The 13,505-nt window shown below is 54.0% G+C and overlaps 1 protein-coding gene across 1 annotated transcript in view; it reads left to right on the forward strand.

The window, feature by feature from the left end:
• The window catches only part of KIAA1614 (KIAA1614 ortholog), a 45,021-nt gene that overhangs the window by 9,901 nt on the left and 21,615 nt on the right, over nt 1-13,505 (forward strand). Inside the window, exons 6-7 of the mRNA XM_077763357.1 lie at nt 5,672-5,815; nt 13,266-13,503. Of these exons, the coding sequence (XP_077619483.1) occupies nt 5,672-5,815; nt 13,266-13,503 (382 nt within the window). The remainder of the gene's footprint in view (nt 1-5,671; nt 5,816-13,265; nt 13,504-13,505) is intronic.

Consider the following 13,505-nt stretch of genomic DNA (forward strand, 5'->3'; position numbering starts at 1 on the left):
ACTGGCGGGGGTGGGGGTGGGGGGTGGGGCAGGACCTGCAGGAATGCTTCCGAAAAGGGTGAGGTGGAATACCGTCAGCATCCAGGGCGGGAAGGCTGGCTCTCCATAAATGGAGAGCTTTGGAATTTAGACTGTAAGTAGGGCAGTCAGAAACGAGAGACTTAACCATCTTCCTCCCGCCGCACCAACCCCCTCCATGGTAGGACCATGGCATTTTCTGACAGTGCAGGGCTGTTGCTGTGCCCTGTGGCCTGGTGCCCTGCTACAGAGCTGGTGAGAGGGGTTGGTGCTCGCTCGAGCTTACTGGTCCGGTTCTGGATCTTCTGGGCCCCTAGGATCAGAGGCTGCATGAAGGGTCCTGGGAGTGAGCATGGGAGAAGAGCCATTCTTGCAAAACCCCAGGATGCTCAGGGCCATCGGTGTATCAGAGGACACCCCAAAGCAAAGCAAGGGGGTAATTCCGGGTGGCAGAGCCAGCCTGTCTGCATATCCCCAGCCACCTGCCACCCTGCCCACCCACTTAGATATACAGACATGGGGGTGTCTGTGTGGCTCAGTCGGTTAGGTGCCCGACTTCAGCTCAGGTCATGATCTTGCGGTTTGTGGGTTTGAGCTCCGCGTCGGGCTCTGTGCTGACGGCTCAGAGCTTGGAGCCTCCTTCGGATTCTCTCTCCCTCTCTCTATGCCCCTCTCCCCCCTTTTCTCTCAAAAGTAAATAAAGATTAAAAACTTTTTTAAAAAAGATATACAGACATGAAGGAAAACTGGAGGAAAGCTCCCTTAGCACACTCAAGCCCACCAGGAATAAAACTAAAAAGAAAAGTTGAACCACTCACCAGTGTTTTCAAATGCTTACTGTGCTCCCGATCACCTAGTGCTCTAAGTCCTGGGTGAAGGAAGGACACTGATGCTGAAGCCCTAGTGCACAGCTTGTGCCACCTAGAGCTCTCTGCCATGTCGTTACCTCATCACATACACGCCACGCATTCTCGTTATGGTCCCAATCTTTGTGAATACTGAGGCTGTAGAAAATTACCCTAGACCGTCTGTGGGGGACAGGCTGAAATTCAGCAAGAGGAAGCATTCCTTCCTGGCCTCCAGACTTGAGCCAGCCACTCTCCCCACTCTTTGGGGGTGTCTCGGACACCTGTCTCCACACACTGAGGCCAGGCGGTGCTGACCAGAGGGGCAGCCCCAAAGGGAATTTGTTAACCTTCTTTTTTTTTTATTTTTTAAAATGTTTTATTTATTTATTTATTTCTAGGAGAGAGAGAGAGACAGCGTGAGCAGGGGAGGGTCAGAGAGAGAGGGAGTCACAGACTGAAACAGGCTCCAGGCTCTGAGCTGGCAGTCAGCACAGAGCCCGACACGGGGCTCGAACCCACGAGCCACGAGATCATGACCTAAGCGAAAGTCGGACGCTTAACCGACTAAGCCAGCCAGGAGCCCCTTGTTAACCTTCTTCAAGAAGGCAGGAGCAAAGCCAGCTACTCTACTGACCCCAGATAAGAAGCTGGCATCTTAAGAAAGCTCTGCGAGCCTCCACCTAGATCCTTTCAGAGGTGTGACACGAGGCAGGCATATCCTACAGCAGCCATTCTGAAGGAAGCCCGCTCTTCTCTGTTGAGAAGCACCTGTTTATTATCTGGGCAGCAGCTTCCCTCTGCTCCCGGTCTCCTTTGGCTCCCCGCTGATTGGAAAGCGCCTTTTCTGTGAAGCCCTGTCAATGGCTGTGTGGAACAAAACCACCAAGCCTTCTTGAGCCTCAAGATGGCTTTACCTCCAAATGTACCTTCCCTTTGCAGACGACCACAAGGTGATCTCTTCAGCAGGGATTCCAGTTCATGTTTAGGGACTCCATCTTTTGTGCATAAGGGGGCGAGGGTGACTTAAAATAATAGTACGGCCGTAGTAAGATTGCTAACCCCGGTTGACTCTTACCCAGTGCCCGGCTCTGTGGGAAGTTCTTTTAAGGAGCTCAAGCTCACTTAGCTGAGCCCTTAGTTAGCAGATGAGGAAACTGAGGCTTAACCCTAGAGTAACCTGCCAGGGTGACACAGCTCGTAGGGGACAGCCTAGAACGAGAGCCCGGTTAGGCTGCCCCAGAACCACGTTTTAACCAGCGCTGTGGCTGCAGCCTGTCCGTGTCCTGCAGCCCTGGGGAGAAGGTGGCTGTGATCGTGCCCCCAGGGAACCGCCCTGCCTTCATGGCGTGCACAGTCAGGAATCCGTATCAGGCCCACCTTTTCTCTTCCCCTCACTCGGGAAACTACACAGTGTAGCAGCAGGAGAGCTCGATCCTTGGTCATCTAGAGGCTTTATGATATACAAAGGTGGAAAAATTGCTGGGGAAAAAGATTTATATGTGTTCTATACACTATTCGTTTCCCCTCTACCCACTGCATCCTGGAATCTAGGAAACGTCGGATATCTTTATAGTCCAAATCATCTCCCTAATTCATGTTCCTGGGATGAAAGGGTTATTAGACCCAGACTTGCTGGAGCTTATTACTTTAATCCAGGATTATGATGGCTGCAGAAAGAGGCCAATCTGTCCTGTTGACCCCCCTCCTTGGCTAGGCGAGGAATGGTGCCCATCCTGACTCGAGACCTCGACCTGTCTGGCCTTGAGGGGAGCTGAGGTCGGAGCTAAGCTTGTCTCTCCACCAGGAAACTGGCTTAGATGAACAGGCCAGATGAGGGCCACATGCTGCCTGAGTCTTTGAAATCAGCCTGGGACACTGGTTGTTGGAGGGGTAGAGGGAAGGGCCAGAATCCTCAGGTGGAGCAACGGTTATCCCCCCAAATTAGCTCCGGGTAGGTGTTGCTGCTCCTTGGTGGCCAAGCATCTGTGGTGTGGACCCCCCCAGTGAGAGGACCTCAGTATCCCCCCCCCCAGCCTTGTGGTGCGCCAGACTACGCGGGCAGCCCCGGACGCACAGGTAGCAGGTGCGAGTCTTCTCCCTATCCAACTCTCGCTCCTTACAGACAAGGAGACTAAAGCCCGGGGGGGAGAAGGACCCAGCCACTTTACCCCCATGCCCTACCCGCTGAGCGAATGCATCTGACCGGCAGGCTTTCAAGAGAGTAGCAGGAGCTGTTATTTTGAGATGGAGTTGCCTTAGTGTAGCCCTGCGCTGCCTGCCCCAGCCCTTCCAGGAAGTTTTCACAATTGTGGGAGCTGAGATTGTAGGGTGTAGCCCATGATGGGAAGGGGTTGTCTCTGGGGCTGTGTGCCCTTGGCAGAGGCCAGGGCCGGATTAGACTGGAGAGCCTCCCTCAGATGGGAGAGTCTGAACCTGTGTGCCTGGCAGGGCGGGCGCCCCTTGGGGGGACCAGCACAGTGTGACGCAGTGATGGATGCAGGTGGGAGGTGGGCAGTCCAGCTGGGAGAGGCTCGGCATCCCATGGCACTGTGGCTCCCTGCCCCCCCGCCTCCTGGGAGAAGACCGTTTCCCCCTCCACAGGGCTGCTCAGGGCCAGGAGTTCCTACCCTGCTGACCTTGACTGCGGTCTGTGAAGGTGGCTGCCATTCCCTTCCCTGTTCAGCTCGTTACTGCATGGATGCCTTAAGGAGCCTAAAAAGCCTTGCTTTTCTAATCAGTGGAGAAAGCAGCTTTGTCTGCCAGGAACCGAAGCGGGGTGGCTGATGGAAAAAAAAAAAAAAAAAAAAAAAAAAAAAAAAAAAAAAAAGAATTAACAGCTCCAAGTGGAGGGAGCAGAAAGGAAACGGCAAAGCTGGAAAATGGCTTAAAAACCTGGGGGCAAGGCCGATCCTGGCAGCATCTGGCCAGCTGCCTGGGGGCCCTCCTGCCTGCCCACCAGGTCTTGTGACAAATGCCCTCCGACAGCCACGGAAGCACAGCTGTCACCGGAAGGCTCCGAGCGTGCGGGCAGGCAGCCAGAGGCCCGCGGCTGCAGGGGCGTCTCTCGGGCTGGTAACCTCATTATCTCTGCTGTCGGAGCAGGAGCCCCAGGGAGCACAGCTGCTCGCAGCGGAGCTGCCTGCTTGGGAAGCTGTGCACAGCGAGGCCTCTGCTGCCAAAGGAGGCTTCACGGGGCTGCAGGCCCAGAGATTCGCCTTCACGGCACTCCAGTAAACCCTCCTGCTTCCAGAACTGTGCCTGGGCCCTGCCAGGGTTCATAGGCACAGATGGTGCCTTTATTCTGGCAGCTCTTTTCCCCGCCTTGGGCCCCAAAACAAGGTTAGGTGCAAATAATGAGCAAGAAAGAAAGAAGGGAAGGCAAAGGCAAAGGGAAAGAAAAGAGAACGAGAAAGAGAGTGAGAGTGAGAGAGAAAGAAAGGACCATAAACTCCCCAGAGCTTGTCTGTCCAAGGATGTCCCAAGGACACCTCAGAGCTATGCCATTTTCCACTCACATCTGTCATCCATCATCCAGGAAACCTCTTGGTACCTCCCCTCCCAGCCCAGGCCCCTTTCTCCGGGTGACATACGAGGTGGGTAACACAAGGGATTTGGGGCGCTACAGTCTGAGATCTAGGCCTGGCTGAGCTTCTACCTGCCTTTTGTGGACCCTTCCTGGTGAGGACAGCCCCCACGGATATGACAGTGAGGACAGGGGAGGCCAAAGTCACATCAAATTCTCAAGCCTGCCCTGGGATGGAAGGGGGGGGGAGGGCGGGGAGGAGACCGAGGGTATGGGCAGGATACTGGAAGCAGCAGGGCTGGCTGTCGCCTGCTTTGCTCTCAATTGATGTTCGACCTTGAGCAACATGCCAAATGTTCCTCTCTGCCGCGGAGCACCCTCATCTGTCAAGTGGAGAGCGCACCTGCCCTGGGCCTGCCTGGCTGGGGAGAGGGAGCCCCGTGGAGAGAAATGGCTTGTCAGCGGGAGGTTGCGGGGCTGCTGTTATTGCTGTAACCTGGCGCTGGCTGTATGTCACTGTCTGCGAGACAGCTTTGCAAAAGGGCCCCTGTCATTTTTCTGCAGCCCTGGACTGGCTGGGGAGGCCGCACATCTGGTAGGTGGGGAGGGCTGGGAGAGACCCTTATTATTATGAAAATCGAGCCATTTGCTGACTTGGTGTGGGTCCAGCTTAATTTCTCTCAGCCCTGAGCCGGTGCCTAACAGGTTTAGATTGGGACTGAGGCAAGCAAGCACCAGGATTTATAGAAATGTCATTCCCCCGAAAGGAGCAGAATGTGACGGGCTGAGGCCTGACTTCTCGTGTCTGTGGTGGGGGCTTGCATGGGTACGTGTGGGTGCAGAGAGAGGCAGAAGGAGAGAAGGAGGTGATGTGTGTAAAGACCATCTGGCTGGGCACAGACCCAGTCCAACATGCCGGGCCTTTCCCCCGTCCTCCCAGATAACTCGGGCTGCCTGCCCGGGGAAGGAACAATAGAATAATCTGGAGACTCCCTTATCCCTCTTAGAGCCTCCTGGGGTCTCTGCCTCCACCTCCTGAGCAGATCTTCTCTCCAAGGTGGGCTGGCTCCCTGGCCCTGTCCAGAGATACTCAGGGCCATTGCCCAGAGCCCAGGCCCCAGGCCCCAGGCCAGTGCCCTCTGTGTGGGGGCTGGACAAGGAGGCTGCGCAGGCACGGCCCTCTCTGGCACCGCCATACTCAGTGCTGTTAAAGCCCTTCTAATCCGTGTTATTTTCTTCTGATCCCTCCCCCGCCTGCTCTGGCCCATGTGCCACCCTGCAGGACCTTTGGTCCCAAGCCGGAGTCCATGCTGAGCCCCAGGCAGGAGGAAGCCAAGCATCTGCTGCAGCGTGCCCGCATGAAGGCCAGGACCCGGCCCCTCCGTGCCAGCCACGATATTGTGCCCGCCGTCGCCCAGGGCAGCCGGTGAGTGGGGCCCTGGCCAAGCTGGCCTAGGAGGTCCGTGGCCAGGAGAAGAGGTCGGATCCAGCTCAAATGCCGCTGCTCACCGCCCCCTCTGTGTGTGTGTTTCGCATGTTAGGCACTTGATTTAATTCATTTGGTCGGTCAACACACACCTTGACTGAGGGCTTAAAGAGGGTCAAATATGGAGGATTCGAAGGTGAATGACGCATAATTTGAGCTCCCTGGGCGGGGAGGTACAGATGTCATGGTGTCCAGGGAGAAAGACAGGCAAACAAGTCAATACAGTGCTGTGGGCTGTGGTGTAGGAGAGGGCGGATGTGCATGTCGGCCAGGAAGCCCGTGCCTCCACCTGGGATGGACATCAGAGGCCCCAGAGGACGTGGCTTCTAAGTTGGGGCTTGAAGGGACATGTGTCTCCACTGGAGAGATGGAGGCCCGGTGAGCGTTCCAGGGCAGAAAGACCGAACTCAGGGGACAGGAGGGAGTGGCATGAAGGCCGGAAAGCTCAGTGGGGGCCAGTCATGCCTGCCCGCGGGCCTGCTGAACGACTTAGCTGTCTCCAGTAATAGCGGGGAGCCGCTACTGGATTTTAGCGTCATCACACGTGCATCTCAGTAAAGCTGTCCTGGCTGCAGGGATGTGTTGGATCTGGGGGCCCGGGGCAGTAAGGAGGCTGCGCGGTGGTCCTGGCGAAATGTGATAGGGAGGAGGGTAGGGAGACAAGAGATTGCCAAGGGCCAGAAGTGGGCAGGTTGACTGAAGCAACAGAGAAATAGTTAAGACTCTGGAACCAGACCCCTGGGTTTGAATTCAGGCTCTGCCACTTACCGGCTGTGTGCCTTTGGGGGAGTCTCTGTGCCTCAGTTTTGTCATCTGCAAAATGGGAATTGTGATGGTGCCAATCTTACAAGATTGTTGTGAGGATAATCCTGAGTCAGTGCATGTAAGGTATTCAGAACTGCGCCTGGGCCATGGCGATTACTCTTACCAGTAATCATTTAGCTAACTGGAGGTAGGAAATGTGAGAAGGGGAGGCATCCAGGGGCAAAGCCCAGGGTGCTGACTGGTGTCTGGAGGCTTGGTGGGGCCTTAGCCAAGGAATGAAGTCTACATGCAGGGTCAGGCTTTGAGGAGGTTGCCCTCCAAATGGGGGAAATGCTAATCAGGCCACTGGGGACAAGATCCTCAGAGGAGGAAAGAGGTCAGAACGGCAGAGTTGGGCATTACCCTGCTTCCATGATGCTAGAGCCATGGGTGAGGGTGAGTTCACTAGGGATGGAGAGACAGGCAAAGAACAACTTCAAGGACATTCAGACCAGCCTTTCACATATGTGGCTGCTCCTAGAGTGGCGTCCCATCCCCACCACTGCCTGCCATTGCACGTGCCAAGCCCCTCCAGGAATCCCCTGCCTGTGGAGTGCATGCCCCAGGGTCAGTGCACCTGGGTGGGCCTGACATGGGGCTGCCAGCCCATGCCAAACTGTGCCAGCCCCGAGCAGGACATATGTGCTTTTGTCACAATGACGGGCACACTGGGTGTGCTGGTTTCCATCACTGTGTGATACTGGAGGGCGAGAGGGTTCTCAGTGGAACGGGGCCATATGCTTTTTGATGGGGAACGCTGAGCCCGCTCATTGAAGGCCAAGATCTGTCATGGCGCCATTGAGATGACGCCAGCATGAGTTGAGGGCTGAGGCCTGCCTCTGAGTTCAGTGTCATTGTGACCCCTACGAGCGGGGCTCAGGAGATCCTAAATCCTGGCAAGCTGTGCCAAACAGCTTTTCTTTCCACACGTGTGCCCTGTCTCACTCTGGTTGGAGGAGCCTAGTTAGGAATGGGCATGGCTTCTCTGAAGCATCCTAACTATTCTTCTCTGCATATATATGGAGCCTAGAGCCTTAGACTTTCACAGAGCCCTCCGCTCCACTTTCTGTAGGTTACTTAGGTTGGGGTGGGGAGCCTCAAAATAGGCAGGACTATTTGCAAAACAGATGTGACTGTGTAAATGTGCTCTTGGACACTTCCTGTTCCCCAGATTAGGCGAGCAGCTCATAACAACCCCAATCGCCAACCTTAAAGTATGTTCCCTTTTGTCAGGCTGTCCCCTGGCCATAGAAATGCTATAGAAATGCAAGGTGACCCACTTTAGCAGCTGCCGTGTCCAGAAAAGAATTACTTTGACTTGGCAGCTCTGGTGAATCCTCAGAGGGTGCAGCTGAAACCTCAATGCCAGATGGCTTGCTGCAGATGCTTCTAAAGGTTATGCTTGTCAGCTCACCCTGGAGAGCCATGCTGAGTTAACACGGAGATGCCACACAGGCCCCGGCCCGAGTCAGATGCAGGAGCGCCCCCTCCCCGCTCCAACCCTCAGCCCAGGGGCATCACTCCTTCCAAAGAGCAGCTTGGTAAAAGATGGATGGAAGAGTGGGGGTCGGGCAGAGCAGTCTCTAGAAGGCCTTCTTTATCCTTGGCCTGGCTGGAGGTGGTCAGGGCACGTATGGACAGCCAGGCTTGTCCAGGAGGTAGAGAGGTGTCAGTAGCTGCATTTTCTGGAAGCAAATCCATGTAGAAATTGAGCAGCTCCCGGAAACAGGCTTTTGCCATTTTGGGGACAGGCACACCTAGGTTGGAATTCCTAATCCCAGGGCAGAACACGGCAGCAAGACGCAGGGCCTGGGAAGGCGACCCCCGAGAGCTATCGGCCTGTGTCAGGCAGCAGCTGTGTTAAGAGGGCAGAGCTTGTGTAGGTCGCGCTGACCGTGTGGTGAGCACAGCATTGTTGTAGGAAGCGGGCCTCCAGAAAGGGGCCTTCCCACAGACGCCAGTTCAATTCCAGGTCCTGGGCCAGAAGCTCCTCCCCCGAGGGGGTGATGGCTGAGGGAGCCTGAGGGACTTTGCAGGTACGGCACTTGTTTGCTACGGAAGTACCTTGTTTGCTGTGCCCTTGTCTCCCAGGCCCTCAGCTACCTGTGCGCCCTGTTCCCAGCACTGCTGCCAGAGGCCTCCGGTTTCAGCAGTGGGGTTGAAGGTACCTTATGGGATCAGACTCTCCTTCATTTCTCCTTTTAGAACAAAAATGTTATTTCTGCCTTTGGCATGAATTCCAGGATGACTCAATTCACCATCCTGTATGTAAAAGTTAAGGTCACTGGCGCGTCTGATGGCACCTGGACTCCCTTATTAGATTAGGAATGTACTGCTTTTAAAGCCAGGCTTTCTTCTTCCTCCCCCAACGTACAGCCCACACCCTGACAGCATAGCAGGGCAGTGCCGTCTGGGGCCTGCAGAGGGCATGCCGTGTGCCGGCCAGTGTGCCGCCGGTGAGCCTCTCCCTGCATTGATTGGGCCTGGCAGCCAGGGTATCCTGCCTGTGTGTGTGCAGGGGTGGAGGTGGGGGGTTGGAGCTTCTTCTCAATGGGGCGCCTCGTGTTTCTGGGTGAGGGGAGGGGATGCTGTTTCTCTGGCCAGAGCCTCCCGTTCCTGGGTAAGAATGCTCTGGAGAGCTGACCCAGGAACCCCACATAGCCAGTGACCCCACCAGAGTGATTGTCCCCCAGCACTTTCTTCGGATCCTGAGAGGTTGAAGACATACAGGTGCAGGTGGGATCCTCAGGGGCAAGAGCTTGGGGGCTCCGGTGCCTCACAGTCACCAACAGAAAACTGTCACCAGCACAGGGATTGGAGGGACCTCCCTAGCCCTGTTGAGACAAGCAGGGAGACCCTGAACCGTTCTCACCGGGGGCGGGGGTGATCCTAGTGAAGAACTTCACATCTCTGCTGCGAACTCTTCTCTGAATGCAGACCCACATTAGGACTTTTGGGGGGTCCTGGGCACTCTTGCCATCTCTGCCTTCCTCCATAAAAAAAGTTAAAAAGTTATAGTTTATGACCATGCTGGTTTGAAAGGTATTGTATGTTTTCTTGGACTTAAGAGTTTGTTTTCTTCTGACTCGAAGAGAAATGAAAACATTTTCATGGGTCCCTGGAAGCATCACGGCCCATAGGCACTGTGGCTGCTGTGCCTAATGGATAAATTGGCGCAGCCTGAGTGTGAGTTCCAGAAAACAGGATGACGGACAGCTCTGCAGGATTCCTCAAGGCAGCTCTTTAAGCACAGGCTCTCCTCTGGTCTCAAAGCAGGAAGATCCAGTTGCTTAGCAGTAGTTCTTTAAAAAAAGAAATTCCTCCTGGAGCAGAGCGAATTGAAAGAAAACGCTGGAGTCAGGAGTAGCGGCAGATGTGCAGCCCCCATCCCCGACTGCCTCCTAGGGCAGGGTAAACATTTACTGAGCACCTAGCCTCAGCCTCCAGGGAGGCCCCCAGTGCTTGCACTGTGGCACTGTAAGCTGCATGATTTTCAAGTGCTCACCCCCACCTTAGTGTGCACCGGGGGTGGGGACACAGTGCTGTGGCATGGCGGAACCTCGCCCTAGCTTTATCCTGCCAGCTCAGCACTCACAGTTAGGTGACCACCAGCCCCTCCCCTCTGCAGTCAGAGGCCTGGGGTGCAAGGCTTGAGCCTCTTGTCTGTCTGGCGTGGCACGGGTGAGGGAGTGCCTTACGCTTTCAGCCATAACTGGTTCCCATGGAGCTTTGGAGAGAATCAGCCTCGAGCAATTTAACCTCTCAGACCACCCCTTGATTCCAAAGGGGAGGCTTTATACATCATATGTCTCTCCCTCAGCAATCCAGACCATTCTAATCCATCTGGATTGTGAGGCTAGTCAGTGGCTTTGTCAAGGCACAGAGGGAGTTAGATGCTTAGGAATGGCCAGTGACACCCCCAGGGCACAGGTCATGTTCACCTGAGCCAGACACGCAATGCCATTTATCCATACACAGAGCACAGCCAGGAAGGGACCCATTATCCAGTCCAGTAAATGTTATGAATAGGTTTAGATGTCAGCAGTTCAATTGCCACTCTTCCCACTGGCTGGCATGTTTTAATAGTAATTGTTAAGCATGTATGGCTTCTTCCTGCTGTTATCTGAATGCCTTTCCTTTTGATCGCAAACCGTATTTGTCCTTCTGTGGGCAGCTGTGAACTTGGTGAGGGAGGAACTCATATTAAGACAGCCTTTTTGAAAGCACTGGCATCCTTCTTCCTGAATCACTGAAGCATCTAGTTAGAGGAAGGATTAGTAAATCCACTAATCACTAACATACATTTCATTATAATAAGTTGTTGGGAGTGTCTAGGCAAGCTATGTGCTATGTACAGTATAATGTGGGAGAATTCACTTCTCTGGGGAGAGGGAGGGGAGAGGAGGAGGAAGGTAAGGGTAGGAAAGACTTTGTAGACACTTTGAGGACTAAAACCAGTAACATAACACATGAAGTATGCCAACATAGGTAGTTGTGTATACAGGCACACTTCTGGGTACTTGGAAGAAAGTAGCAGGTCCCTAAAATCCAGGCTCCTGTCCCTAGATAGGACTTGACTACCAGCATGGTCAGTGTCTAGTTCTATTTTCGCAGCTCCTTCTGAAGGAGAAAGAGTATCCACAGCTTGCCTTTCTAGCTGCTCAGGTGCCGGTCAGCCTGGGACTGGTCTTTTGTGGCCCCTCCGTTATAGGAATAGAGAGGGACCATGTGGTCATGGCAGTGCCATCCAGCACTAACGTTTTGTGAGTCTGTAATAACAAATGAGCGGTACAGGTGTTCAGAGGAAGGAGATAATATCATGGTGTGTTAGTCAGGTTTCTTCAGAGAAAGAACCATCAGAGAAAGAGCCAACAGAAGATATATATATTTCTCCATACATGTGTGTGTGTAAATACATACATATATATATATGGAGAGAAAGACAGAGATTTATTTTAAGGAATTGACTCATGTGATCATGGAGGCATGGTAAGTCCAAAATCTGCACGGTAGGCTGGCAGGCTTCAGACTCAGGGAAGATAGTAACTCAAGTCTAAAGGCAGTCTACTGGCAGAGTTCCTTTTTGCTCAGGGAGGATCGGTGTTTTTGCTGTTAAGGGCGTCAACTGATTGGATGAGGTCAGCCACATCGTGGAGGGTTATCAGCTTTATTAAAAGTCCACCAATTTAAATGTTAATCTTATCTCAAAAATGTCTTTCACAAAAACATCCAGAATAATGTTTGATGAAGTCCCTGGGCACCGTGGTACCAATGAAGTTGACACATAAAATTAACCAACACACGCGGTGTCTGTACATCAGGTAACACTTAACAAATAGGATTCAAATGCAGACAGGTCAAGAAGAAAGTCTGCAGTATCTGACACAAGAGTGTTGCATGAGGTGCGCGAGGCAGGAAGCCTAGTGGCCGTACAGGTGGGGGTGGGGGACAGAGCTGGGGAGGAAAGCAGTGAGGAATGTGGAGGGCCTCCGTTTTTACCATAAAGACGGTGAACTTGATCCTTTGCCCTGTTGGGGGATGGTGTGATGAAGCTGTGCTTCAGAAGGACCCACAGACAGGAGGCAGTGGGGACTGGACCCAAGGCAGGGGTCCAGTGTGAGAGATAAAGAAGCGATAAATGAGAGAAATGGTGTGAGTCCCAAACACTTACCAGTAGACTGATGGGACGCCACTGTAGGGAGAAGGAAGGGAAAGTAGAGCCCTACTTAGGTGGCCTTTGATAGGAAATGCCGGGAAACTCGGATGTCTTGGCTCCAGCAGGCTCCCAGTGTGAGATGTAGGCAGGTGTTTTCTTGAGCGGGCAGGACTTGACCGCCAGCACAGCGTTTCCCAGAGCAAAGGTTGGTGAGCAGAGTGTGAAGCTTCTTCCTGGCAGGTACTTGTCCTCCTCACAGCTTTTCTGAGTGTGTGAGGGGCTGAGGAGGGCGGGTACAGAAGGTGGGCATTGGGACAGACAAGACGGAGAGTCCAAGGAGAAACACTGGTGTCATTCTGTCTAAATGTTGTCTAACCAAGATGATTAGAAACCCAGAGTGGACACTTTGGGGAGCAAGAATGTGTAGAAACCCTGACTTTGGGTCCCACACAGTCTGTGTAGAGATATATATAATTCACTCTTCCTATTAAATCTTTATAACAAATATAGCATTGGGAGAATTCATCACTACCAGATGCCTGTGAACGCCAAGCTCACTTCCTCTTGAGCGAGTGCACACACACACACACACACACACACACACACACACAATGAGGATTTTGCTATCATCCTTCTGTACATCCTGTGTTCAATATAATGATCTATTTTGACTCAAGCTGAGCCAGGCAACGGAAGGAAAGCCAAAAGTAAAGAAGCTCCTGTTGATTTTGTTGAGCGCCCGGTGTCAGGTTCAAGATGGGCGTGGAAGCCACTCCGGTTGCCTGCCTGACTCCCCAGGAACACGGGGTGGGGTCACTGTGGGGTCGTAGTGACCACGGAGCACCGTGGAAGTCTGTGCCCCGTGGTGCCGCATCTTCTGCCTGTCACCTGTCTCCTCCTTCCTCTCCACCCCGCCCCCCCCCCAACCAGAGGTGGCCGGAGAAGTCCAGCCCTGGACCCCAGGATGACCTTCGCCTGCAGAGACAACCTCCAGAACGGGAACACAAGTGACTCCTCCAGCGGGGAGTCCAGCAGCGGGCAGTGGCCGAAGCGGGGCCCCTCCCCGTCCCGCGTCCGCTTTGAGGACGAGTCGGTCCGCGACGCCGAGTCCCGCTACCTGGAGCGGCTGCAGCAGCGCCAGCGCCAGGCGCGGAGCTGCGCGGCGCGGGC

The sequence above is a fragment of the Crocuta crocuta genome, unplaced genomic scaffold (assembly GCF_008692635.1).
Source record: "Crocuta crocuta isolate KB4526 unplaced genomic scaffold, BGI_CrCroc_1.0 scaffold3, whole genome shotgun sequence".
Lineage (NCBI taxonomy): Eukaryota > Metazoa > Chordata > Mammalia > Carnivora > Hyaenidae > Crocuta > Crocuta crocuta.